The sequence below is a fragment of the Coffea eugenioides genome, unplaced genomic scaffold, assembly GCF_003713205.1.
Source record: "Coffea eugenioides isolate CCC68of unplaced genomic scaffold, Ceug_1.0 ScVebR1_197;HRSCAF=806, whole genome shotgun sequence".
NCBI classification, from domain to species: Eukaryota; Viridiplantae; Streptophyta; class Magnoliopsida; order Gentianales; family Rubiaceae; genus Coffea; species Coffea eugenioides.
Window position 1 is genome coordinate 2,511 of NW_020862423.1, and position 23,141 is coordinate 25,651.

Consider the following 23,141-nt stretch of genomic DNA (forward strand, 5'->3'; position numbering starts at 1 on the left):
CTAAAAATCAATGTGCGGAATATTAGCAGTTTTGGGTTGTTCTGATGATTCTCAGCCAAAAGGGTCGCGTCTCGAGCTCTTCTCGCAGGCAATTCTTTTCCTCTTTTTTTTTTTTTTTTTTTTTTATTTCCCCCCTTTAATTTTGACGTTAAGCTTTTATGTGTCACAGTTTTCCTTTCAACGGTATCGTGTTTTAAATTTTAATACTGAGTTGATCATAAAAATGCGTGCGACTACTGAGCGATGTTAGACTGACCTTAACTGCGGATGTAAATGGAGGAGACGTCGTAATCATGGGAATCTCCGACCCCGTCAACTGGGGATGTGAAAACCAGACACAGGGTGCTCCTAGTTCATTATGATTGGTTAATCTTTTATAATTTTCCAACGTGGGACCTAACTTTATTTATTTGCTCGAACCATCCGCTAGCCTTTTGTCTGTTTCGTTGTTGCATTTGGTTGTCGTGTGACTAATCAGCGAGCGTGGTTATTTTTCTTGTACGCTTTACCTGAAGTAACTAGCATCCATCCGGGCTCCAATTCTCTTAAATAAAATCCCAAATCATGATTAGTATTTTACCTTCTGTCCTGTCAATTTAATGAAGAACTCGCTTCATGGATTAATCGAGATGAAAATTTAGTTTCATTTGATTTCCTGGAGGACCCTTGAAATTTTAACTGCAATCGTGACACTAAAAACAGACTGAAGCATCGGGGTCCTGATTGGAGTGGATTATATCAGCACGGTGACTTTTATCTGGCTCACCAGCGCCTAGCAATCATTGATCCCGCCTCGGGTGATCAACCTCTGTTCAATGAAGACAAAAGGATCGTTGTAACTGTGAGTTAATTGCTTCAGGTTTCTGATTAATTATTCTCTATATTCTTTTTTCTTTTTTGTTTTGAAATTAGCATAAGAGATTCATTTAACACTGGGGGCATGTCACGTGTATAAAAATTCAGGTGAATGGAGAGATCTACAATCACGAGCAGCTGCGGAAGAGTTTGCCTAATCACAAGTTCAGAACTGGCAGCGATTGTGATGTTATTGCACATCTTGTAAGCATCAATATTTTGGTTTTGTTGTTTTCCTTCTGATGTTAAAACCGTTGACTCAAAAAAAAAATTTTTTTTTTCGGTCAGTATGAAGAGCATGGAGAAAATTTTGTGGACATGCTGGATGGAATGTTTTCTTTTGTTCTGCTGGATACCCGTGACAACAGCTTTATTGTTGCCCGGGATGCCATTGGAATCACTTCCCTGTACATTGGCTGGGGGCTTGACGGTAAGTTTGGGTAGCTTCTTGAATGAATTATCAGCTATAGATTAGCCTACTTTTGGAATTACTTATACAGATGAGAGATTTTTTTTTCTGTTTGTCTTCAGGTTCTGTTTGGATTTCATCAGAATTGAAAGGTTTGCATGATGATTGCGAACATTTTGAGGTCTTTCCACCAGGGCACTTGTATTCCAGCAAGAATGGTGGCCTCCGAAGATGGTACAATCCTCCGTGGTTTTCTGAGGCTATTCCATCAACTCCTTATGAGCCCCTCGTTCTGAGGCGTGCATTTGAAAATGTAAGATTTGACTGTAGTATATTTGTTCCTCGTTTGAGAAGTACATGCTTAATCAAAGTAATATCAGAAAAATTTCCCTCATGGACTGTCTTGAACGCGTAAAACGATCAAGCATGATATCCCTTGCTACGGAAATGAATGCAGGCCGTGATAAAAAGATTGATGACTGATGTGCCTTTTGGGGTTCTGCTGTCTGGAGGGCTTGATTCGTCATTGGTCGCTGCTATCACTGCTCGTTACTTGGCTGGTACAAAGGCCGCCAAGCAATGGGGAGCACAGCTTCATTCCTTCTGTGTTGGTCTCGAGGTCAGCTCCCGCACTTCCATTAAGGGAAAATCTCAATACTTTTAGTCCTTGATGGTCGAAAATCATTCTTGCTTTATTAAACAGGGATCTCCAGATTTGAAGGCTGCAAAAGAAGTTTCTGATTATTTGGGTACTGTACATCATGAATTTCACTTCACTGTTCAGGTACTTATACAACAAATATTGCATTTTGACCCGCGCTCAACTTTGCTGTCTGTTTCTCTTCATGAAACAATTTATCCTCATTTCCTGCTTTAATTGATGACATGCTTCCTGTCACCGTAAAGGATGGTATCGATGCAATTGAAGATGTTATTCACCACGTCGAGACTTATGATGTGACCACAATCAGAGCAAGCACGCCTATGTTCCTTATGTCGCGGAAGATTAAGTCTCTGGGAGTTAAGATGGTCATATCTGGTGAAGGCTCTGATGAGATATTTGGTGGTTATCTGTACTTTCATAAAGCACCAAACAAGGAAGAGTTCCACCGAGAGACATGTCGCAAGGTACGACCACATATTTGCTTGCCAGCTGCCTAAAGTTTTGAATCAAAGCAAATAGAAGTAATTGTTCACTTCTGCATGTGTTCAGATTAAGGCCCTTCACCAGTATGATTGCTTGAGGGCAAACAAGGCAACATCTGCTTGGGGTGTAGAAGCTCGTGTTCCATTCCTGGACAAAGAATTCATTAATGTCGCCATGAGCATCGACCCTGAGTCGAAGATGGTATGACAACAAATAATGAGCATCTTGGATACTGGTTTTAATTTAATTAAATGCCTTTCTGAATTTGTCCTTCCACTTCAGATTAAACTAGGGGAGGGGCGTATTGAGAAGTGGATTCTTAGGAGAGCTTTTGATGATGAGGAGCACCCCTATCTCCCCAAGGTCTAAAGTTTACAATTTTCCAATATTTTGTCCGTGGATTCTCACCAATGTTTACCTCCCACTCACCTAGGCTATTTTTATCTACTGCAGCATATTCTGTACAGGCAGAAAGAGCAATTCAGTGATGGCGTAGGTTATAGTTGGATTGATGGCCTTAAAGCCCATGCTGAGCTGCACGTATGTAGTGCGCTTGCCTTTTGGCTTGTCCAGTATGAAATTGGTTTATGTCCAGGTCTAGTGGTTAATTTAGTGGGCTATTGTGCATTCAGGTTACCGACAAGATGATGCTTAATGCTGAACACATCTTCCCCCACAATACCCCAACCACAAAGGAAGCATACTACTACCGAACAATTTTTGAGAGGTCCTTCCCCCAGGTAGCTTTTCAGATTAAAAAAAAAAAAAAAAAAGGAGCTTTGAAGAGTAACTAGTCATTTTGATACAGAAATGAACTTAAACTCTGCGTCTTTCCTCTGTTCCATTTTGTGCAGAATTCAGCAAGCCTTACTGTTCCTGGCGGGCCAAGTGTGGCATGCAGTACAGCAAAAGCTATTGAATGGGATGCTTCATGGTCAGAGAACCTTGATCCTTCGGGCAGGGCTGCTGTCGGGGTGCATAATTCAGCTTACGAGAAGCTTCTTCCATCAGTTGCTAATGGAAATTTGGCACCTACGATGATTGACGACGTTCCACGCATGGTTGGAATACCCGCAAAGGAGCTCACAATCCAGAGCTAACATTTCGAATAAGAATATAACTGCTTGTTTGTGGTCGTGTTAGAATATGCAGGATGAGTTTTTAGTGCCCTGCTGTATGAAAGAAGTTACTATTACTATTAGGATTGTAAAGTTGAATAAAGCCATTTGGCACTATGAAAATCTTGATACAGTCCTGTGGCGCAACAGTTTAGGGGATAGCTTTTAAGTTGTGCACGGAGCTGTGGTGCGATGGTTCAAGCAGCAAGTTTTGTGTTGTAACCTTATGTTTTGTAATCTATTTCTTCTGTTTTGGCTACCCGCACTTCTACTTTTCTTTTCTTTTTTTTTTCCCCCATTTTGTTTGTACTTTGTTCTACATTATTGTAGACATTCAAACGCAGGAAAGTAGTGTGCAACTCCCTCCTCCCCCTCCCGCACAGCTCAACCTAATGAGGCTAGAGAAAGTAGTACTCCCTTCGAAGCATTTCGGGATTTCAACTTTTTAAAAATAGTGAATTTATAGTGATGTTAGCGGATTTATTTTCAAAAATATCCTCAAAAATTTAAATTTTAAATTTGAATTTAGTATTAGATATAAATAAAGGTGGGAATAACATTGAAAAAAGAGATAAAAAATAACTTTGACTTAGTAAAATGACACGCATTTCAGGACATTTCAAAATGAAAAGTACGGTCTAGTACAAAAGGGGAGGGAGCAAAATATAAGCATGGAAAAGAAGGAGCAAAATATAAGCATGGAAAAGAAGAGCTCCTTGTGCTTGTATTGTATCTCAGACAGTGGCTGGTTCAAGTCTATCCGAACTTGGACTTCACTCCATCCTTGCAGGAGTAATAAATGAATTCGACACAACATTTTTATGTTGCTCGAGTGCTTTTTCAAGAGTATCGTTTTCTAATGAGTACTACTTTGGAATAATATAAACCTCTCTTCATGTTCTTTTGATTTTGAAATTAGCTTATGCAGATGAATGGACAGTGAAAACAAATTCACTGTCATGTTTAAGGAGCATATAAAGCAGTTTTACAAAATCTATTCAATGTTAACTTTTGAATACAGAAACCAGCTCATTAACGGGTTTGGTACTGTATGAAGTTGAAAAGTTGATCGCAGATTAAGGTGGTGTTTTTTCAAACTTCAAAACAGGAACTGAAGGTATAATAGCCACTGAATTGATGAGTATCGGGAGTTCTAGGGAATCCCAACACACTAAACTAGCTAGACATAAAGATTTTGTAAGAATGGTCAGTCGAACCATCAATGAGATTGTAAAGAAGGATTGAGTTTATCCATATTTAATGAGAATTCCTGCTTTTATATTCACTTACAGGTTCGAAATTGGGATTTTACCCCGAAGGTGTCACATCATGCTAGGCCTACCCTTGGCACAAAAAGGGTCCCCCAATAGGACATGCATCCGAATTTTTTGGATATTTACTAACTCTTGTCTTTTTCCTTTTCTTTGTACTTTTTGTTGGAAAAGCTAAGCAAGGGCTAAATCTAAAGGCGATTCCTTTCAAAATTTTCAGGTAATATTTAAACATAGCTTCCCATCGAAGCCCCATCATAACACGATCCCGTAGTCAAGCCCAGAGGAGTCGTGTAAACATGAGTTCACAACCGGAACCAACGGATAGGTCTGCTACTATCGCTCAACCTGAGACTACGAGTTTAGGGGTTCAGCTAACCGAGATGCTTACTAAGTTTGGTGAGATGGCTACCGAGATGGCGGCCCAAAGGAAATTGATTGATGAGCTTATCAGCAGCGGAGTTCAACCCGAGCCCGTACCCGTCAGACAACCTGAACAAGAACCATTTGTCATACCTTCGACTCAAGCTACCTTTACTCCATCATTCCCTATTCCACCCGAAGAAACTTTCACCTATGCCACCACAAATTTGCCATACACTTACCCTCCTAATCCTTCATTTTTCCCTACTCACATGCGAGGTCCACAACCCCAAGTCACTTCAAATATGCCACCTGAGCCACATACCTTTTATCACACTACTGCTGAGCCCTTCCTGCCAGACCATACTGTTCAAACCAAGCCAGAGATGGGAGAATCTTCTGCTCCCGTTGATATGAAGCTGCTCAAGCGCCTAGACCGTTTCGATGAATTTATGAGAAAAATTCAGGGGTTGAACAAGCAAGGAGTCCTGGATTACGATGAGTTTTGCCTTTTTCGAATGTGCAGTTGCCTGAGGGGTTCAAAACCCCTAAATTTAACAAGTATGATGGGACGGGTAATCCCAAAACACACCTCCGACTGTTTGCTAACAAGTTGGGAAAGCCCGTAGATGATGAGAATCTGCCTCTAAGGTTGTTCCCGGAAAGTTTGGAGAGGGATGCACTCGACTGGTATTCCAATCTGAAACCCGAAGAAGTAAAGACCTGGCTTGACTTGTCCAATGCTTTTGTGAGGCAGTACGAGTATAACTGCGAGCTGGCTCCGGCCTGAACCACGTTGGAAGGAACAAAGAGAAAACCCTCTGAGGACCACAAGACTTATGCCAAGAGATGGAGAAAAATAGCTGCAAAGGTCGAGCCACCAATGACTGAGGACGAAATCATACGCACTTTCATTAAAGCACATGATCCGCCGTACTTTGAGGAAATTTTCCGCATGACTGGATGCTCGTTCGCCACTATTGTCAATAAGCTTGAGGAGTACGACGACTTTGTAAGAGTTGGGAAGATTGTTAATGTCTCTGCCCTCAAATCGCAGTTGGATGCTTTGCAAGGACAAGGGAGTAGTGGGAAAAAGCCACAATTTAAAAAGAAAGAGGGGGAAGCTGCCTTCATCTGGGACCAAAACCCTACAACAAGACCCAGATTTCAACATAAACCAACATATTCACCACCTTATCCCTACCATCCAAGTTCTCACCCTGTCTATAATACCAATATCTCTTACCCCCGACCTCGCCCAAATTACGCCAACCCGCCTACGGCCCCTTTTCAAATATCTCAACCAAATTTTCCACAAACTCGTCCACGTCCTACTTACAGTCCGAGGTTTCCCCCACCAAACAGACCCACCTATAACTATCCCCAACCTACTGACACCTACAATCAAAACCATACCCGAATATTCACCAACCTAGGCAGGCCTTTGGACCAATTGTATGAGCAATTGAAGGCTGCCGGCAAAATAGGCGTGATTCCCCCTCCATCTTATCCTTATGGCATGCCGGTTGGGTACAATCCACATGCTATTTGTGCTTATCATTCAGGAGCACCTGGTCACTCCACTGCCAATTGCCGACTCCTCAAGCATAAAATTCAATACATGTTAGAAGCAGGGGAAATCGTGATTAAGAAAAGAGAAGAGCAAGGACCGAATGTGAGCAAGAATCCCTTGCCGGAGCACGCCGATACTGTTGAAGTTATCATGGATAATGAGGAATTCGAAGAGCTTGTCCGAAGTATGTCAAATAAGACAGAAGCGTTTGGGATAATGGATCAACCTTTTGTGATAGAGGAAGCATCGTATGAGGAAGACAAAAGGCCCTTCATTTTAGACCTAACCCCATCTGAAAGTGCGGCTTTAGAACCTGTGGTAATTGAATTCCCAGAACAAGTGTCGGTTTTAAGTTTACGACAAGTGCCGTGGAATTATAGTGAGCCCGTTTTGCAAATCGGGGGTAAACAAATTTTAAAGGAAGAAGTGTCTGCTGTTACGAGATCAGGAAAGATTGCAAGTTCATCCACTGCCAGCACCCCAATCAAATTAAGCAACCATGAACCGACTCCGAAACCCGCAGTGACCGAAAGAGAAGCATGGGATTTTCTCAAGAGGCTTAAGAGAAGCGAATACAATGTGGTTGAACAGCTGAACAAAATGCCTGCCCAAATTTCCATTTTAGACTTGCTTTTCTCCTCCGACTTGCACAGGGATGCGTTACTTGAAGCTTTGACTCAGGCTCGGATTCCTAAAGATATTTCGGTTGACAATTTCTCGCACATAGTCGAAAATGTATTGACTGCTAAACAAATCACTTTTTCTGATGAAGAGCTGCCTGCGGAAGGAACTGGTCATAACAAAGCCTTATATGTAGCTGTGAGGTGCACTAGGAAAATGTTGCCTAAAGTACTGATCGACAATGGGTCTGCCCTCAATATTTGTCCTTGGAGAACGTTGGTGAAGTTAGGGTTGCAAGATGTCAAATTAAAACCTTCAGAGACCGTAGTTCGAGGATTCGATGGAGCCCAAAGGGAGTCCATAGGAGAAGTAAATTTGGTGGTCGAAATGGGGCCCGCTCGATTTCAGATAGCCTGTCAAGTTATGCACTTTCCCAGTGTCTATAATGTTTTACTCGGGCAGCCATGGATTCATAGCTCTGGCGCTGTGCCCTCTTCCTTGCATCAAGTATTGAAATTTATGGTGAATGACCAGCTGATAACCATTTTTGCTGAAGAAGATTGCATTGTAATGGCCGATTCTGAGTCTGAGGAGGATGGTAACCGAAACGCTTCAGTGTCTTCTTACCGTACGGCTGATATTGTCTCTGTGAGTTGGATAACGAGTGAGGACTCAAAAGATGAAATAGTTTTGTCAGCGGCCAGTGTTATGATGGCCAAGGAGATGATTCGCGGAGGATATGAATTTGATAAGGGATTGGGACGCAATCTACAAGGCATTCTGAAGCCCGTGGAACTCATCGAAAAGAAGGACCTATTTGGTTTGGGATTCCGTCCGACTGCCAGAGATATACAAGAGATGAAAGCACGCAAAAGGGCAGAAAAAGAAGGCAAGCAAGGTGCTTTAGACATTCCGCCACTACGCTATACCTTTCCAAGGCCGACTGAAGTGGTTACATCTGAATTTAGTCCAATTGATGAAGTGGAAACAAGTCTGACTCAATTGTTTGTGGGAGCAATATCCGAAGATGGACCATCAGCTGATGCGGAATTTCCAAACATCCCCGAAGGAGCTATACACAATTGGACTGCCGAGTACCTCCCCGTACGAAAGGAGTTTCGGTAAATCTAAAGGGGGTTGTCGTTTACTAAAGTTCATGAAAACTTTTTCTTGCATATGTAAATAGTTCAATAAAAGCATCTTTTGCATTTATGCTCTTAGCTTGTTTCCGCTTTGATTTGAAGTTTTATGAAAGTGCATAGTTTATTTTTATCATGTTGTTCGTTTATGTATTTATTTTCTTATTGTCTCGAATTTCTTAATTCTTTCAGATGGCCAAAAATAAAATTATTTGACCCTTTAGATATCACTGTTCTGGAATCTGATGATGACAATCTCTATATCACTCACGACTTGGAAGTTATGGAATTCGAATTTCAAAGCGAGAGTGATAATAAGGAAGTATTTGATTCTTTTTCAAAAGATCTTGAACAATATGAGGAGAAATCTAAACCGAACGTAGAAGAAACAGAAGTTGTTAACATTGGCACTTAGACTGAGGTTAAGGAGATACAAATCAGCATTCATTTGAATAAAAAGCAGAAAGAGGAGATGATCGAATTTTTGTCTATGTTTCAAGATGTGTTTGCATGGTCTTATGACGATATGACTGGCATTTCGACTGATGTAGTGGTGCACAGATTACCCACAAACCCAGCTTTTCCACCAGTGAAGTAAAAACCCCGTAAATTCAAACCAGATATGAGCCTCAAAATAAAAGAGCAAAATGAAAAGCAGCTTAAGACTAATATTATCATTGTATCCCATTACCCTGTTTGGCTCTCGAATCCAGTCCCTGTTCCAAAGAAAAATGGAGAAGTGCGAGTTTGTGTTGATTATAGGGACCTTAATAAGGCCAGCCCTAAAGATGACTTTCCTTTGCCAAATATCCATATCATTCTGGACAATACTGCCGGACATGAAATTGAATCTTTTTGTGATTGTTTTGCTGGATATCATCAGATCTTAATGGCTGAGGAGGATAGAGAAAAGACTGCTTTTATCGCCCCTTGGGGCACCTTTTTCTATCGAATAATGCCGTTTGGTTTAAAGAATGCTGGAGCTACTTATCAAAGGACTATGACTACTTTGTTTCATGACATGATTCACAAGGAGATGGAGGTCTACGTGGATGACATTATAATTAAATCCAAGAAAGTCGAGGACCATTTGATTGATTTAAGAAAGTTGTTTGAAAGGTTGTGAAGGTACAATTTGAAGTTAAATCCTGCAAAATGCGCCTTTGGAGCACCAGCTGGTAAATTGTTAGGCTTCATTGTCAGCAAAAAGGGCATAGAGATAGACCCGGTAAAGATCAAGGCAATTCGAGACATGCCAGTGCCAAAGACGCAGAAAGATGTGAAAAGTTTTTTGGGGAAGATTAATTTCATTGGGAGATTCATTGCCCAATTAACCGCCACGTGCGAGTCAATGTTCAAGTTGTTAAAAAAGAATGTGCCGTTGCATTGGAATGAGGAGTGGCAACAAGCTTTCAACAAGATTAAAGATTATTTGCTACAGCCTCCGGTTCTAGTGCCACCCAAACTGGGCCGGCCTTTGATCATGTACTTATCTGTGCTCGACGGAGCAGTAGGGTGTGTTCTGGGGTAGCACGACAACTCGGGAAGGAAAGAGCAAGCCATCTACTATCTTAGCAAGAAATTCACGCAGTATTGGGCTAATTATTCGTTTATTGAGAAAAGCTGCTGTGCTTTGGCCTGGACAGCTCAAAAGTTAAGGCACTACCTGCTAAGTCATACTACCTATCTCATCTCCTGCTCCGATCCTCTGAAATACCTCTTGGAGAAGCCGATGCCAACTGGGCGCCTAGCCAAATGGCAGATGATTCTTTCAGAGTTTGATATTGTTTTCGCTTCGCAAAAGGCCGTCAAGGGACAAGCTATAGCCGATCATTTGGCAGAAAATCCAAAGGACGATGATTATCAACCGCTCCATACCTATTTCCCTGATGAAAAGGTTTTATTTGTTGGTACCGTGGAAGATATGAGCGAGCAGTGCCCTAAATGGAGATTGTTTTTCGATGGTGCAGCTAATTCTTTTGGAGTCGGAATAGGAGCAGTTCTTGTATCCCCGGAGGGGAAGCATTACCCTGGAGCTACTAAATTGCAATTTGCCTGAATAAATAATATGGCCGAGTATGAAGCATGTATTTTTGGTCTTAAAATGGCTTTGGAAATGGAAGTTAAGGAGTTAATAGCCTTCAGTGATTCAGATTTACTCGTGCACCAAACATTGAAGCAATGGATAACCAAAGATTCAAAAATCTTGCCATACCACTGTAATTTGCTCAATCTGGCTAAACAATTTCAAATTTTGGAATTCAGACATCTCCCACAAGCCCGAAATGCATTTGCAGATGCCTTGGCCACCTTATCTTCTATGATACAATATCCAGACGAATTAGGAATCGAGCCTATCCAAATTCAACTCCAAGACAAGCCTGCTCATTGTTGGGTAGTAGTCAAGACATCTGACAAAAGCCCTTGGTACAATGATATTAAGGAATTCATCAAAACCGGGTCTTACCCTCCAGAAGCTAGTGCAAATGACAAGGGTTTCCTGTGCAGAATGGCCTCGAAGTTTTTCTTAAATGGAGAGGTATTATACAAAAAGACCTTAGATTTGAACCTCTTAAGATGCATCGATGAAGATGAAGCTCAATACATGATGAAAGAGGTGCATAGCGGTGTCTGCGGACCTCACATGAATGGACATTTGTTGGCAAAGAAAATTATGAGAACCGGGTATTTTGGCTTACAATGGAACGCGATTGCATAGATTTTGTCCGGAGATGTATTAAATGTCAAGTGCATGGCGACATCATACGCGCTCCTCCCACCGAATTGCACAGTATGATTGCCCCATGGCCCTGCTCGATGTGGGGTATGGATGTGATTGGCACAATTGACCCTCCTGCTTCAAATGGGCATCGATTTATATTGGTGGCAATTGAGTACTTCACCAAATGGGTCGAAGCGGAATCATTCAAGCACGTGACAAAGAAGGTGGTGGCGAATTTCTTAAGAGATCACATCATATGCCGATTTAGGGTGCCGGAAACATTGATTACAGACAATGCCAAGAATCTCAACAATGATATGGTGGACGGGCTATGCGAACAGTTCAAAATCAGACATCGCAACTCTGCCATCTATAGGCCGCAGATGAATGGAACTGTAGAAGCCGCAAACAAGAATTTGAAGAAGATCATTCGCAAGATGACTGAAAAGCATCGTGACTGGCATGAAAAGCTCCCTTATGCACTAATGGCGTATCGCACTTCTATCCGAACATCAACTAGGACAACACCCTACTCGCTCATGTATGGAATGGAAGCTGTGCTACCTGCCGAGGTCGAAATCCCTTCATTGCGTATTCTAATGGAGACCAAGTTGGAAGAGGCTGATTGGATAAAGCAGCGTTATGAACAACTGTCCTTGATTGATGAGAAACGACTTAATGCTATTTGTCACGACCAATGTTATCAAAAACGCGTGGCCCGGGCCTACAACAAGAAAGTCCATCGGCGTACATTTGAGGAAGGTGACCAAGTACTAAAACGAATTTTGCCAGTACAGGATGAGGCAAAAGGCAAATTCGCTCCAAATTGGCAAGGGCCATTCATTGTTCAAAAGGTACTACCTGGTGGAGCGCTTGTTTTAGCAGAGATGGATGGACAAACATTCCCTCAACCTATCAACTCAGACATGTGTAAGAAGTTCTTTGTTTGATTATGCAAATTTCTTTTAGAAGTTACGCTAGCGACGAGACAAAAGTCGGGCCATCTTCTTTTCCACTTGAAACATTCAATCCCTACTCGTCCCTTTTGAGCTATCAGACTAATAATTTTCATTTGGCAACCCCTGAGGATTGCAAACCCCACACTGGGGCAAATTTATTGTGAGAAAAAGAAAAAACCCCACACTGGGGCAAATTTAATTTTCTGAAGAAAAATGCAAAAGTAAGGAAAATGCAATGAAAAATGCAAAGAGAGAAAATCCAATCAAACTAGGGGCAAAATTTTCCTCAGTTTTCGTTCAAAATTGGAAATGATCTCAAAATGATGCAATCTCAGATTATTTCACACTTTTCATTAAAAAATCTTTGCTTTCAAGCCTCAACTTTCTTGAAAACACCCCACCTGACCTCATTACAAAAGCCCAAAGTCCTGGCTTTCGTCACTTGCTGTATTTCTATTAGGAAGTTCGCTAATCAACTGGCAAGTGATGTCCACAATGCCTTCGCCTAAGCTTATAAGGGAAGCGCATTTTACTGATGCCAGCGATCTTCAACTCACATTCTTGAGTTGATCATGGCCGAACTTTCCCATCGTTCTTTAGGTGAAAACCCGAAAGGGCACCTCAAAAAAAAAACAAAAAAAAAAGAAGAAAACAAAACAAAACAAGAAGCAAAAAGGGCGGGGGCAACCTTGGTGAAAACTCGAAAGGGCGCCAAGGTAGGGTTCTGCAATGAGCGAGCACGAGGAGGAACAGCTGGTGACTTGGTTCATTTGGATTTCTCTTCGTTTTGTAACACTTCTGTCAATATTGGATTCCGGAACAAAGATATCCAGAGACTCGAATGTGACATCTGTTGGCCAAAAGCTGTGTCTCACTTTGAATAGATATTCTTTTGCAAATACATTCCTATGAAGTTCATTTTTCCTCATGACATTTTTATGGGTTTAAGCATGATTGGTTGTGTCTGCATTCTTTTGCATGATGTGACAGCCCCACTTTCCCCTAAGGCGAACCAAAGAGGTTAGCGGACTGCCTGCCCAGCTCTCGCCAGGACTAACGGTGCAGTATAGAGCGATCTTTCACGTTCCGGAACTTATAACGCGCGCAAATAAGGCAAAAGGGCAAAATAACCCAAAATAAAAGAAAATGAAATCCGGAGTCGGCCATGAATAGTAACCGACTCGTCCGAACCCAACCAAACATCGAATTACATATACCCCATAACATTTAGCCTTTACAAACCAAAATGACATTTAAAAGTGATACAAAAGTCGCTACATATATGGTTTGCCAAAACAAAAGTGAAAACGGCCCTAATGATACATTTAGGGTCCCATTTTATATACAATACAAAAGAGTCATTCATCTAGTTCATTTGGCAACCATTTATCAAAATTCATTCCAAAAGAGTCATATTCCTGTAAGGAAAACAAAAGGAACGGGGTGAGCTAATTGCCCAGTGAGAATACAACTCAAGCAACCAAGTTCATGGATACATCAAGCTTAACAGTCCAATTTACCAAAATAAATAAAGCCACACATTAATAATGAGGATAAAAGGATACGGGTGGCTCTCAAGAGCCCTTTTCCTCGTTTGAATTCTTGATCAGGTCTCATTGACTCTCCGTCAATGTCTGAAAGGTAACCAACCGTAGACTCCTCTTAACTTCCATTCCCTTTCTCCTAACATTCCTCAACCGGGCCCGAAATCCAAACACTTGCATTGTGGTATTACTCGAGTAAACCGGAATCAAGAGTCTCTCATACTACAAGATTCCCTATGATGTTGCCCCAAGGCACATTAATTGGCACGACCAAGCCCTCGCCGGCTCGATTCAATCAATAACCAATGGGGTTGAGCTCATGGATAATATTTGAAGTCATGTATTTCATTTCATATAACATTTCATATAACTTTCCAATAACATGCGGAACAATATGTGAAAGTGATAAAGTACACTCTCACCTGGATCAATCAACATTCAACATCTCAAGTACAAAGATCAAAGCCATGTAATAGCACATAAGTGAGTAGTACACTCACCAAGCTAGCACAATGTGGTTTCAAACACTTTAGTCAAAAGAACGTTGTGCACCACCGTCACGCCCTAAAAACATGCAAACAAATACAATGAAACTCGATAACGAGTCATAAACCAAGGCCAAACATGACCCCAATAAGGTTCCATAAACATTTACAAACAATAGAGGAAACCAGAAATTAAGAAAGGGCTTTAACTAAGGCCTTGATATGAAAACCGGATTTGACCTCATAATGCGGTAATGGCACAACTCTCACTACAATTATCGGATGAGGGTGTAAGACCCACCATTTCGAATCCAAGAAACAGAACTACAATAATGTAGAAGGTCACTCAATCCAGTTCCTAACACAACTAGGTCAAATATACGAAATACTATACCAGAATTCCCAAAACAGGTTTGCAAAACGCAGAAAACTGTACTCGGTATATCTCAGTCCATACAAGTCCAAATTCCGAAATTCCAAAGGCATAAGTTAGCTAAGACATTCAGATACATTTCATCAGAAGACACCAACTTCAAAATCCAAACCAATTCCAGTCAAAATAGCCAAATACAAACTCAGTTTTCGCATTCTGATCAAAGCAGAACAGCTACAGTAATTTCGTCATAACTCACTCTACACTCATCCAAATGCCCTGAAATTTTGCAGGAACCTCCTACTCATCAATACCTACAACTTTCATGTTTTGAACAAAGTCCAATTCGGCCTCTAACCCTATGATCCAAAACCGGACAGAATTGGGAAAAATATGAACCCTAACTTTTCATTTTCCATCCAAATCCAAAATTGATTACATTTTCTTATCCAATACACCTCATAGAGCCATTATCAGCCATTACCATTCATCATACAAGGCCACAACATCCCATTCATATTAAACCAGAAAAATTCCCAATAAAATAAAAAATTCACCAAAACTCTTCAAATCAAGAAATAAATCATATATTCCTTCACTCATGCCACCATTAAGCATAATATAACCATCATTAGGTTTAGGGGAGAGGTTGTAGCATCACTTACCAAGAAACAAGGGAAAGAGAGATTGTGGACACCTTTGCTCTTCAAAACAACTTCACTACAACCCTTACTAGCACTAGAAGATAGGATTTTATGGAGTGGAATCTTGTTTATTCGGTTGATTTAGATGATTTGCTAGTAGAAAGCTTGAAGATTGAAGAGTTCTTCTTCTTGCAAAAGAGTGAGAGAGAGCCGGCCAAGGAGAAAGAAAAATGAGGAAATTTTGTGAATTTTTGATATTTAATCCTTTGGTCAAAAAAAGTCAAGAAAGGGAATAGTAATTCTTAAAGTCCAACCAATGAGATTGTGACACTTGTCACACTCATTAAATGCATTCCTATCTTTCTTTTCTCTCTCACATCAATCACTTCACACACACTACTTATCTCTTAACACCCGATAAATTTTTCACAGTATCCGAAACTTAACCTAATTGGCCGAATTTTTCCGAACTTTTCGCACTAGTGGGTCCCACGTCCAATATAGATTCTTAATTTTCTAAAAATTCACCAATGCTAGAAAAATCATCTTAAAACTATAACTGCTCATAAAATCCACTAAGAAAATATTTCTAAGCCAGAAAATGCAGAAAACATGCAATTAAGGGGAAATAAACCCTAGGAAAATAATTAGGGTTTTACGGGTTCTCACACATGACATGTGAATTTATCTTACATACATCATTTTTTTTAATCATTGAATTTTAATAAATGACAATCCCCGTGATTTGTGCAAAGCATACCTTGGATTCAGTCATCTTTTGGAAATGGTCGTGATTCAGCAGGGCCCGTTGCACAGATCTCATAATATGGCTAAAGGCATACCTGGTCAGTCTGGGAAAAATCAGAAAGTCTTTGAAATAATAAACCCAACTAAATCAGATACCACAACCAAAGTTGATGAAGGCATCAAATAACTCATGTTTACACGATTCTGAAAGGGAAACGGATCAAATGATGGTGGCAAATGACAATCCCCGTGACAATCCCCGTGATTTTAATCATTGAATTTTAATAAATGACAATCCCCGTGATTTGTGCAAAGCATACCTTGGATTCAGTCATCTTTTGGAAATGGTCGTGATTCAGCAGGGCCCGTTGCACAGATCTCATAATATGGCTAAAGGCATACCTGGTCAGTCTAGAAAAAATCAGAAAGTCTTTGAAGTAATAAACCCAACTAAATCAGATACCACAGCCAAAGTTGATGAAGGCATCAAATAACTCATGTTTACACGATTCTGAAAGGGAAACGGATCAAATGATGGTGGCAATTTCTTTGTTTCTTTTCTTTTGCAGAAAAATTGCATGCACAGATGAAAGCAATCACACCTTGCACTGGAATCGGTGTCGAAAAGAGTTCGCCAGTGGACAAAGGCGGATCGAAAATGTTGCAAGCAAATTTGATTAAAAGGTAAGTACACTGGAATTTCTCGATTTTAAATTTCCTGTCTCGAGTCAGTCCCGATTTTAAATTTCTTGTTCGGGTCAGTCCCGATTTTAAATTTCTTTGTCTCGGGTCAATCCCGATTTTAAATTTCTTATCTCGGGTCAGTCTCGATTTTAAATTTCTTTGTCTTGGGTCAGTCCCGATTTTTCCGATTTTAAATTTCCTGTCTCGGGTCCGTCCCGATTTTAAATTTCTTGTCTCGGGTAATTCCCGATTTTTAAATTTCCTGTCTCGGGTCAGTCCCGTTTTTAAATTTTCTGTTCGGGTCAGTCCCGATTTTAAATTTCCCGCCTCGGGTCAGTCCCGATTTTAAATTTTCTGTCCCGGGTGAATCCCGATTTTAAATTTCTCATTCGGGTCATCCGATTTTAAAATTCGGGTCAGTCCCGATTTTAAATTCGGGTCAGTCCCGTTTAAATTTCCTGTTTCGGTTCAGTCCCGATTTTAAATTTCCTGTTCGGGTCAGTCCCGATTTTAAATTTCTCATTCGGGTCAGTCCCGTTTTAAATTTCTTGTTTGGGACAGTCCCATTTCAAAATTTTGTCAAAAGGGTCAGTCCCCATTTCTAAAGCGTCCATCGTTCGAGACGTTCGCAGCCAAATAACACAGGTAAGTATTTTGGTGTCTACTTCTTTGTCTCAAGTTTTTCCAAAACTCAGACAAAGAGGGGCAAACTGTAGACACCAAATTTTGATTTCAAACTTTATTCATTTAATTAATTTTATTTTATTTTAGTTGTTTCGATTTTAGGTTTTTATTTTATTTTATTTTATTTTATTTTTTGATTCGTGTCTCTTGTTTTATTTTAATTGAGTTAAGAGTTTTTTTGCACTAAATTTTCGAAAAAAAAAGAAAATAGGAACAAAAAGGAAAAAAGGAAAAAAGAAAGATAATAAAAATGGCAAGTGGGGGGCATGCATTAGGACAAGTGTCCCCTTTATGTATTGGACAATTAAGCACTTAAGGGATTAGATGTTAGACACTTGGAGGCCTAAGATTTAAAGGAAAAGAAAAACAAAAAGAAAAGGCAAGGGTGTGGTGGCTAGGGTTGAAAATGAGGGGATAGACGAAAAGAAAAAAAGACAGAGAGCTACGTTCAAGGGAGGAGAAAAAGAATAACGGCTGAGAAACAAAGGGGAGGAAGGAGCACGTAAGGATCTAGGGGAGTAGTGAAAGAAAACAGATGGCAAGAAAGAGAGAGGGGGAGGCTAGTTGGCGGCTGGGGAGTTGAGAAAAAAAAAACAGAAGGCTACGGGGCGTTTTCTTGGAAAGGAGGGGACGACTGATAAAAAAGGGGAGAACGGCTGGAAAGAGGAACGGCAAGGGAAAAATTTCTGGGAGGCGAGCGAGAGAGAAACGAGAGAACGGTGGTAGAGAGAAAAGCGGAGAGCAAGAGGGGGATTTGGAAAAAAATTTCGGGAGAAAAAAGGGAAAATCTGGGCAAAGGAAGCTACTAAAAAAACCAGAAAAATTCCAGATTTTGCGTTGCCTCCATCAGAACCAGTAGCAGGTTCCTTTTGATTTCCATGAGAAGTGATCATCTTCCAAGCTCGCGGGTCTCCATTTTCCTCAAGTTAAGATCTTCAAGGTAACCATTTTTCTTTTCATCTTTCTCTGCTTACACATACCCAGAATTATATGCTTCAGTATTTGGTTTCTGTTTTCATCTCCCGTTTCCTTCGGCTCTTTCTTTTTCATGTTCGTTGTTTCAGATCTTGGTTTCATACCACCGCATCCGAGTCTTGTGTCATTGTGGACCATAGGACCTTTTTCTGTACAGATTATATTGCTTTTCTCTTAGTTAGAAACGAACTCAGTAGAAAGTTCATTAATGCATCCGGATCTGCAAGTCGCTTATTCCTAACTCAAAATTTACCTTTTGTTGTGCATGCTCAATCTGGTATTTTGGCAATGGGTTTAGGGAAGACTAACTTTCATGCTTATGGTTCTGTAGTCTGGAAATGTCCAGTTCAAATTGTTTAGGAAAATGCAGTCTTGCTTGCGCTGATTCCTTTGTTTGTTGCTATCATTTCGTGGGTTCATTTTGCTCCATGTTTTCTTTAACTCACCTGTTGACTGTTAGAATCCTTTGGATGGATGTGAGTTATGCCCAGAAGGCGCACAACCAAAAATTCATTGGTTCGCTTGTAGCTTGATAGGTATACCGTGTATGCATTCACCCCAAGCTGTCTTCATGTTGTCCAGTCGTATGGGTGAGTTTGTTGGGTGTAGACCATTGCATTTGGATGATAATTAACAACACGGGTAGAAAGCTATAACATTGAGCTTTAAGTCATCTTTATTTGCCTCAATCTTGCCCATACAATGCTTTATCATTGGATGTTGTTAAAATGGAAATCTGGAATTCTTGTTTGAAAAATGAGAAAAGTTGCATTTCATGCTCCTGTTTTGCTGTCTCCTCTTCCGTAACATCCCACCAAGTGGGTCTCCTCATCTACTTGATGAGAGAAAATTGGATGAGTGAGTTGAGTTTGCATGTTTAAAACACTTGAATCATGTTCGAACACTTGCTGGAAAATGAACAATCAAATTGCCGAACTTTTTTTGTATATTTTTCCAGAATTTTTGCATGATCTCTTCCTAAGTTTTCTGCTTGTTTGGATGGTGGTGTTTATGTAGTTGCTTAGCCTAAAGTTGTAGGGTTGGTTTTGAAAAATATCTAATCAAAGTTGTAATTAAGAAATCTGCGTTGGAGACGGAAAGTGCAGCAAGTTTTTTTTGGTTGCAGCCACTTCATCCGTAAGCTTGCATGAAAGTTTTAAGAGTTTGCATAGTTCTTTCTATGTTGTTGCTTGTTTGGATTATGGTAGCTATGTAGCCCAAAGCTTTGATGTTTGGTTGAAAAAATACCCAACTCCCCCTCGGTTGCCGAAGCTTCAAAGCATAGGAAGCTGATTGCAGAAGCCTTGCGGCACTTTTTCTCCTTCCTTCTTTTGCTGTTTAATTTTTTTTACCCCTGATGGTCAGCTCCGATTCTTTGTTTCAATCCTGCAATGAAGTTGCATGTTTAGTCGATGATGGATAGGTAGAATTCTGGTTTTGGTGAATTCGCGTGCACGATGAAAAGGGAAAGAAGGTTATTGCTAGAATGGTGCAGAAACTCTTTTCATTTCTTCGTTGTTTGCATGCATGGAAAAGCTTTTCAAAACTACACCTCAGCCCTCAAGTCTCCCCTTGTTCCACTATGGCCCAAGCAATTGAAAAGATTAATCAAATTGATCCCTCAAAACCTTCCTTTTCCTTTCAATTGGATCCCCATTTTGTGAATATGGACTGTTTGGTTTATTTAAATGCTTTTAATGGTCAAGTTTCATAGTTATGTGATTATTTGTTAATCAAAGTGATGCCTTGACCCTTTTCTTCTTTTTTTGGAGGGTAAATAAGTAATTTCACTCCATTAGGGCCCCAACGCAAGGGAGGTACACTCTATCCCTTATTTTTACTTTATTTGACCCTATGTGTACTTATGTGATTTATGTGTTTAATTGCATGCCTTTTGAATGTTTTCATTTTTTTTATTTATTTATTCGCTTTAGTCATCTTAATTTCGTATATTTATTTTAGTTCATTTTGATTATTTAAAAGGCATTTAAATGCCAAGTTGTAATAGTTAGGTTTATTTTCATTTACCCCCGTTAGATTGTAGTAGGGGCCCCCCAAATGTAATAGTTAGGGCTTTATTTGCTTTATTTGCCTTGTGTGTTTTTGCATGCCCATGTGTTACGTGTTACTCGCTTTCTTAGGGTCTTGCATCTAGATATCATGCCTATGTGCTATGTGCTATGTGCTTTATGTGATTTATGTGTTATTTGCCTCATTATGCTTTATCTGATTTATTAGACTATAATAAATACATGTCGTCACCACACTAGTCCAACGCTAGTCGTGGTCCCTTTTACGATTTCTCGCTAGTCCAACGCTAGTTGAGACCCTTTTCTCGATTTCCACTAGTCCAATGCTAGTAGGAATTCATGGACATGGGCTAGTCCAATGCTAGACCTTTAGGGACCGTCTACGCGTTAGATCATGTTTGTGTGAATCACTACATTTCATGCATGTCTTTCACCTTGTAGGGTTTTTACCATATTGCATGACACTTTCTTATCCTTTATCCCCATATTCTCTTCTATTTATATCCCCTATCCCGTATTTTTTCTTATATGTATCTTACTTGCCCCTTTTGTATGAAACATAACATTAGATTTGCATTTCATTTAAGAATTAGAATTAGGATAGTACATTTGTTTGATTAGATTAGGGATAACCCCTTGAAAATGGGATATGGACAAGTTTGGCTTCCTAACCTTAGCACGCTCGTATTCCCTCTATTAAAGGGAAAATTGAGTCACGAACATTAGTCCCCCATACCCGATGCACTCCTTTAAGACATGTATATTTGTATAATTATTTTATTTCTTTTCTTTTCTTAGAGTCTCATATTTTTGCATTATTCGTGGCTTCTTCGAAGAGTCTTCATTGGGCGTCACAATTAATGTGATTGGTACCAAATAAGCTTTGAAGATACATTTCGACCCCCCGACACCCTCCTAGGTCTAGGGCTTGCATTCATATAGTACATCAAAATGTGATAAATCTTTAGGCTAAAATAAGAAAATCTTTGACTAAAACACGCAACTAGCCTTGGCTAGGTTGAAAGGGTGCCTTGGATTTTTATCCTTGCCTTCCCTTTCTTCAAATGTGACTCCCGAATCTTTTTCTCTGATTTTCATAGATTTGGAGTCGTTTAAAAAGGGTTTTTCTATTTTTTCTTTAAAAATTTCATTTTTTAGATGACTTGGTACACCTTAACTCAATACCAAGTGGCGACTCCGATTTTTATTTCAAAAACCCTTTTTAAAACTATTATTTTGGGTCAAAACGTCGCATTTTCAAGTCCCATTTAGACCCATGCTCTTTATTCATTTTTCAAATCAAAAATTCACTTTTTAAACCATTTATTTATTTTTTAAAAAAATGGGGCGCGACACCTACGGGGGACCAGTGAAATTTCGTATACCGAGGGAAGCGACCTTAAAGTTAGATGTGAGGGGTAGTCTAGTCTCATCCACATTAATTTCGGGTATTCGAGCTAGGAAACTATTGAGTAAAGGGGCACAAGGGTTCCTAGCTTTCCTTATTAACACTCCCACCAATAAATTGAATATAGAAAATGTACCTGTAGTGGGTGAATATCCGGATGTGTTTCCTGACGAATTAGTAAATCTACCTCCGGAGCGAGAGATAGAATTTGAGATTAACCTATTACCGGGGACGTCACCTATCTCTAAAATCCCATATTGAATGGCACCTGCTGAACTCAAGGAGTTGAGGTTGCAGTTGCAAGATCTGTTGGAGCGAGGGTTTATCCGTGAGAGTGGATCTCCTTGGGGGGCACCCATTCTCTTTGTCAAGAAGAAGGACAGGACCTTGAGATTGTGTATAGACTATCAAGGATTGAATAACGTGACAATTAAGAATAAATACCCACTACCCCACATTGATGAGTTGTTTGATCAGTTGCAAGGTGCAATGGTATTTTCAAAGCTAGACCTCCGATAAGGGTACTACCAATTGTTGATCCGGAAGGAATATGTGCCTAAAATTGCCTTCAATTCTAGGTATGGGCATTTCAAATTTACCGTTATGCCATTTGGACTGACCAATGCCCCTGCCGCCTTTATGGACTTAATGCATCGGGTTTTCAAACCCTATCTAGATCGATTTGTCGTTGTGTTTAGCGATGACATTTTGGTCTACTCAAAAACTCGAGAGGAGCATGTGCAACACTTGGAGTTGGTCTTACAAACCCTAAGAGATCATCAGTTATATGCCAAATTTAGTAAGTGTGAATTTTTACTGGAGAAGGCTTCTTTCTCGAGGCATGTGATTTCGAAAGAGGGAATTGCTGTAGACCCGGCGAAGGTGGAGGCAGTGACTGAGTGGAAGAGGTCTGAAAGTCCCACCGAGATTCGAAGCTTCTTAGGGTTGGTAGGTTATTACCGTCGGTTTATTAAGGATTTCTCGAAACTTGCCAGTCCTTTAACCAATTTGACAAAGAAAAGTGGTCGGTTTCTGTGGGATGCCCGGTGTGAGGATAGTTTCAGGAATTGAAGCGAAGGTTATCCATGGCCCCTATTCTGGTCTTGCCTAATGGGAAGGAAAGTTTCACTGTTTATACTGATGCTTCGAGGGAAGGCTTGGAGTGTGTATTGATGCAAAATAAGAATGTGATAGCCTTTGCCTCTAGGAAATTGAAAACCCACGAGCAAAACTATCCCACCCATGACTTGGAGCTAGCTGCAGTTGTCTTTGCTCTGAAAAAGTGGAAACACTACCTGTATGGGGTAACCTTTGAGGTCTATTCCGACCATAAGAGCCTTAAGTATCTCTTCTCCCAAAAGGAGTTGAATATGAGACAACGCCGATGGAT

At 40.3% G+C, this 23,141-nt stretch overlaps 4 protein-coding genes across 4 annotated transcripts; all 4 read left to right on the forward strand.

Annotated features, from left to right (window-relative positions):
* Positions 1-681: 681 nt before the first annotated feature.
* Positions 682-3,788, forward strand: LOC113756102 (asparagine synthetase [glutamine-hydrolyzing]-like). The gene is made up of 12 exons (XM_027299897.1): positions 682-841; positions 964-1,059; positions 1,144-1,285; positions 1,387-1,577; positions 1,722-1,883; positions 1,968-2,048; positions 2,171-2,392; positions 2,478-2,612; positions 2,694-2,774; positions 2,865-2,951; positions 3,044-3,151; positions 3,266-3,788. Exons 3-12 carry the CDS (start codon positions 1,174-1,176, stop codon positions 3,509-3,511), a joined length of 1,425 nt encoding a protein of 474 aa, XP_027155698.1. The 5' UTR covers positions 682-841; positions 964-1,059; positions 1,144-1,173; the 3' UTR covers positions 3,512-3,788.
* A 2,894-nt stretch (positions 3,789-6,682) lies between these two features.
* Positions 6,683-8,482, forward strand: LOC113756103. Its single transcript, XM_027299898.1, has one exon. It carries the CDS (start codon positions 6,683-6,685, stop codon positions 8,480-8,482), a length of 1,800 nt encoding a protein of 599 aa, XP_027155699.1.
* Positions 8,483-10,600: 2,118 nt separating this feature from the next.
* Positions 10,601-11,215, forward strand: LOC113756100. The gene has a single exon (XM_027299894.1). It carries the CDS (start codon positions 10,601-10,603, stop codon positions 11,213-11,215), a length of 615 nt encoding a protein of 204 aa, XP_027155695.1.
* A 107-nt stretch (positions 11,216-11,322) lies between these two features.
* On the forward strand, positions 11,323-22,822 carry LOC113756101 (protein NYNRIN-like). Its single transcript, XM_027299895.1, has 2 exons — positions 11,323-12,072; positions 22,577-22,822. Exons 1-2 carry the CDS (start codon positions 11,323-11,325, stop codon positions 22,820-22,822), a joined length of 996 nt encoding a protein of 331 aa, XP_027155696.1.
* Positions 22,823-23,141: the final 319 nt, after the last annotated feature.

Coding starts and splice junctions, on each gene's coding strand:
- LOC113756102 (XM_027299897.1), top strand. CDS start 1,174: ATGCTGGATGGAATGTTTTCTTTTGTTCTGCTGGATACCCGTGACAAC. Junction 1,578..1,721: donor TGAGGCGTGCATTTGAAAAT/GTAAGATTTGAC, acceptor AAATGAATGCAG/GCCGTGATAAAAAGATTGAT. Junction 3,152..3,265: donor TTGAGAGGTCCTTCCCCCAG/GTAGCTTTTCAG, acceptor CATTTTGTGCAG/AATTCAGCAAGCCTTACTGT.
- LOC113756103 (XM_027299898.1), top strand. CDS start 6,683: ATGCCGGTTGGGTACAATCCACATGCTATTTGTGCTTATCATTCAGGA.
- LOC113756100 (XM_027299894.1), top strand. CDS start 10,601: ATGGCTTTGGAAATGGAAGTTAAGGAGTTAATAGCCTTCAGTGATTCA.
- LOC113756101 (XM_027299895.1), top strand. CDS start 11,323: ATGGATGTGATTGGCACAATTGACCCTCCTGCTTCAAATGGGCATCGA. Junction 12,073..22,576: donor GGCCATTCATTGTTCAAAAG/GTACTACCTGGT, acceptor TTACTGGAGAAG/GCTTCTTTCTCGAGGCATGT.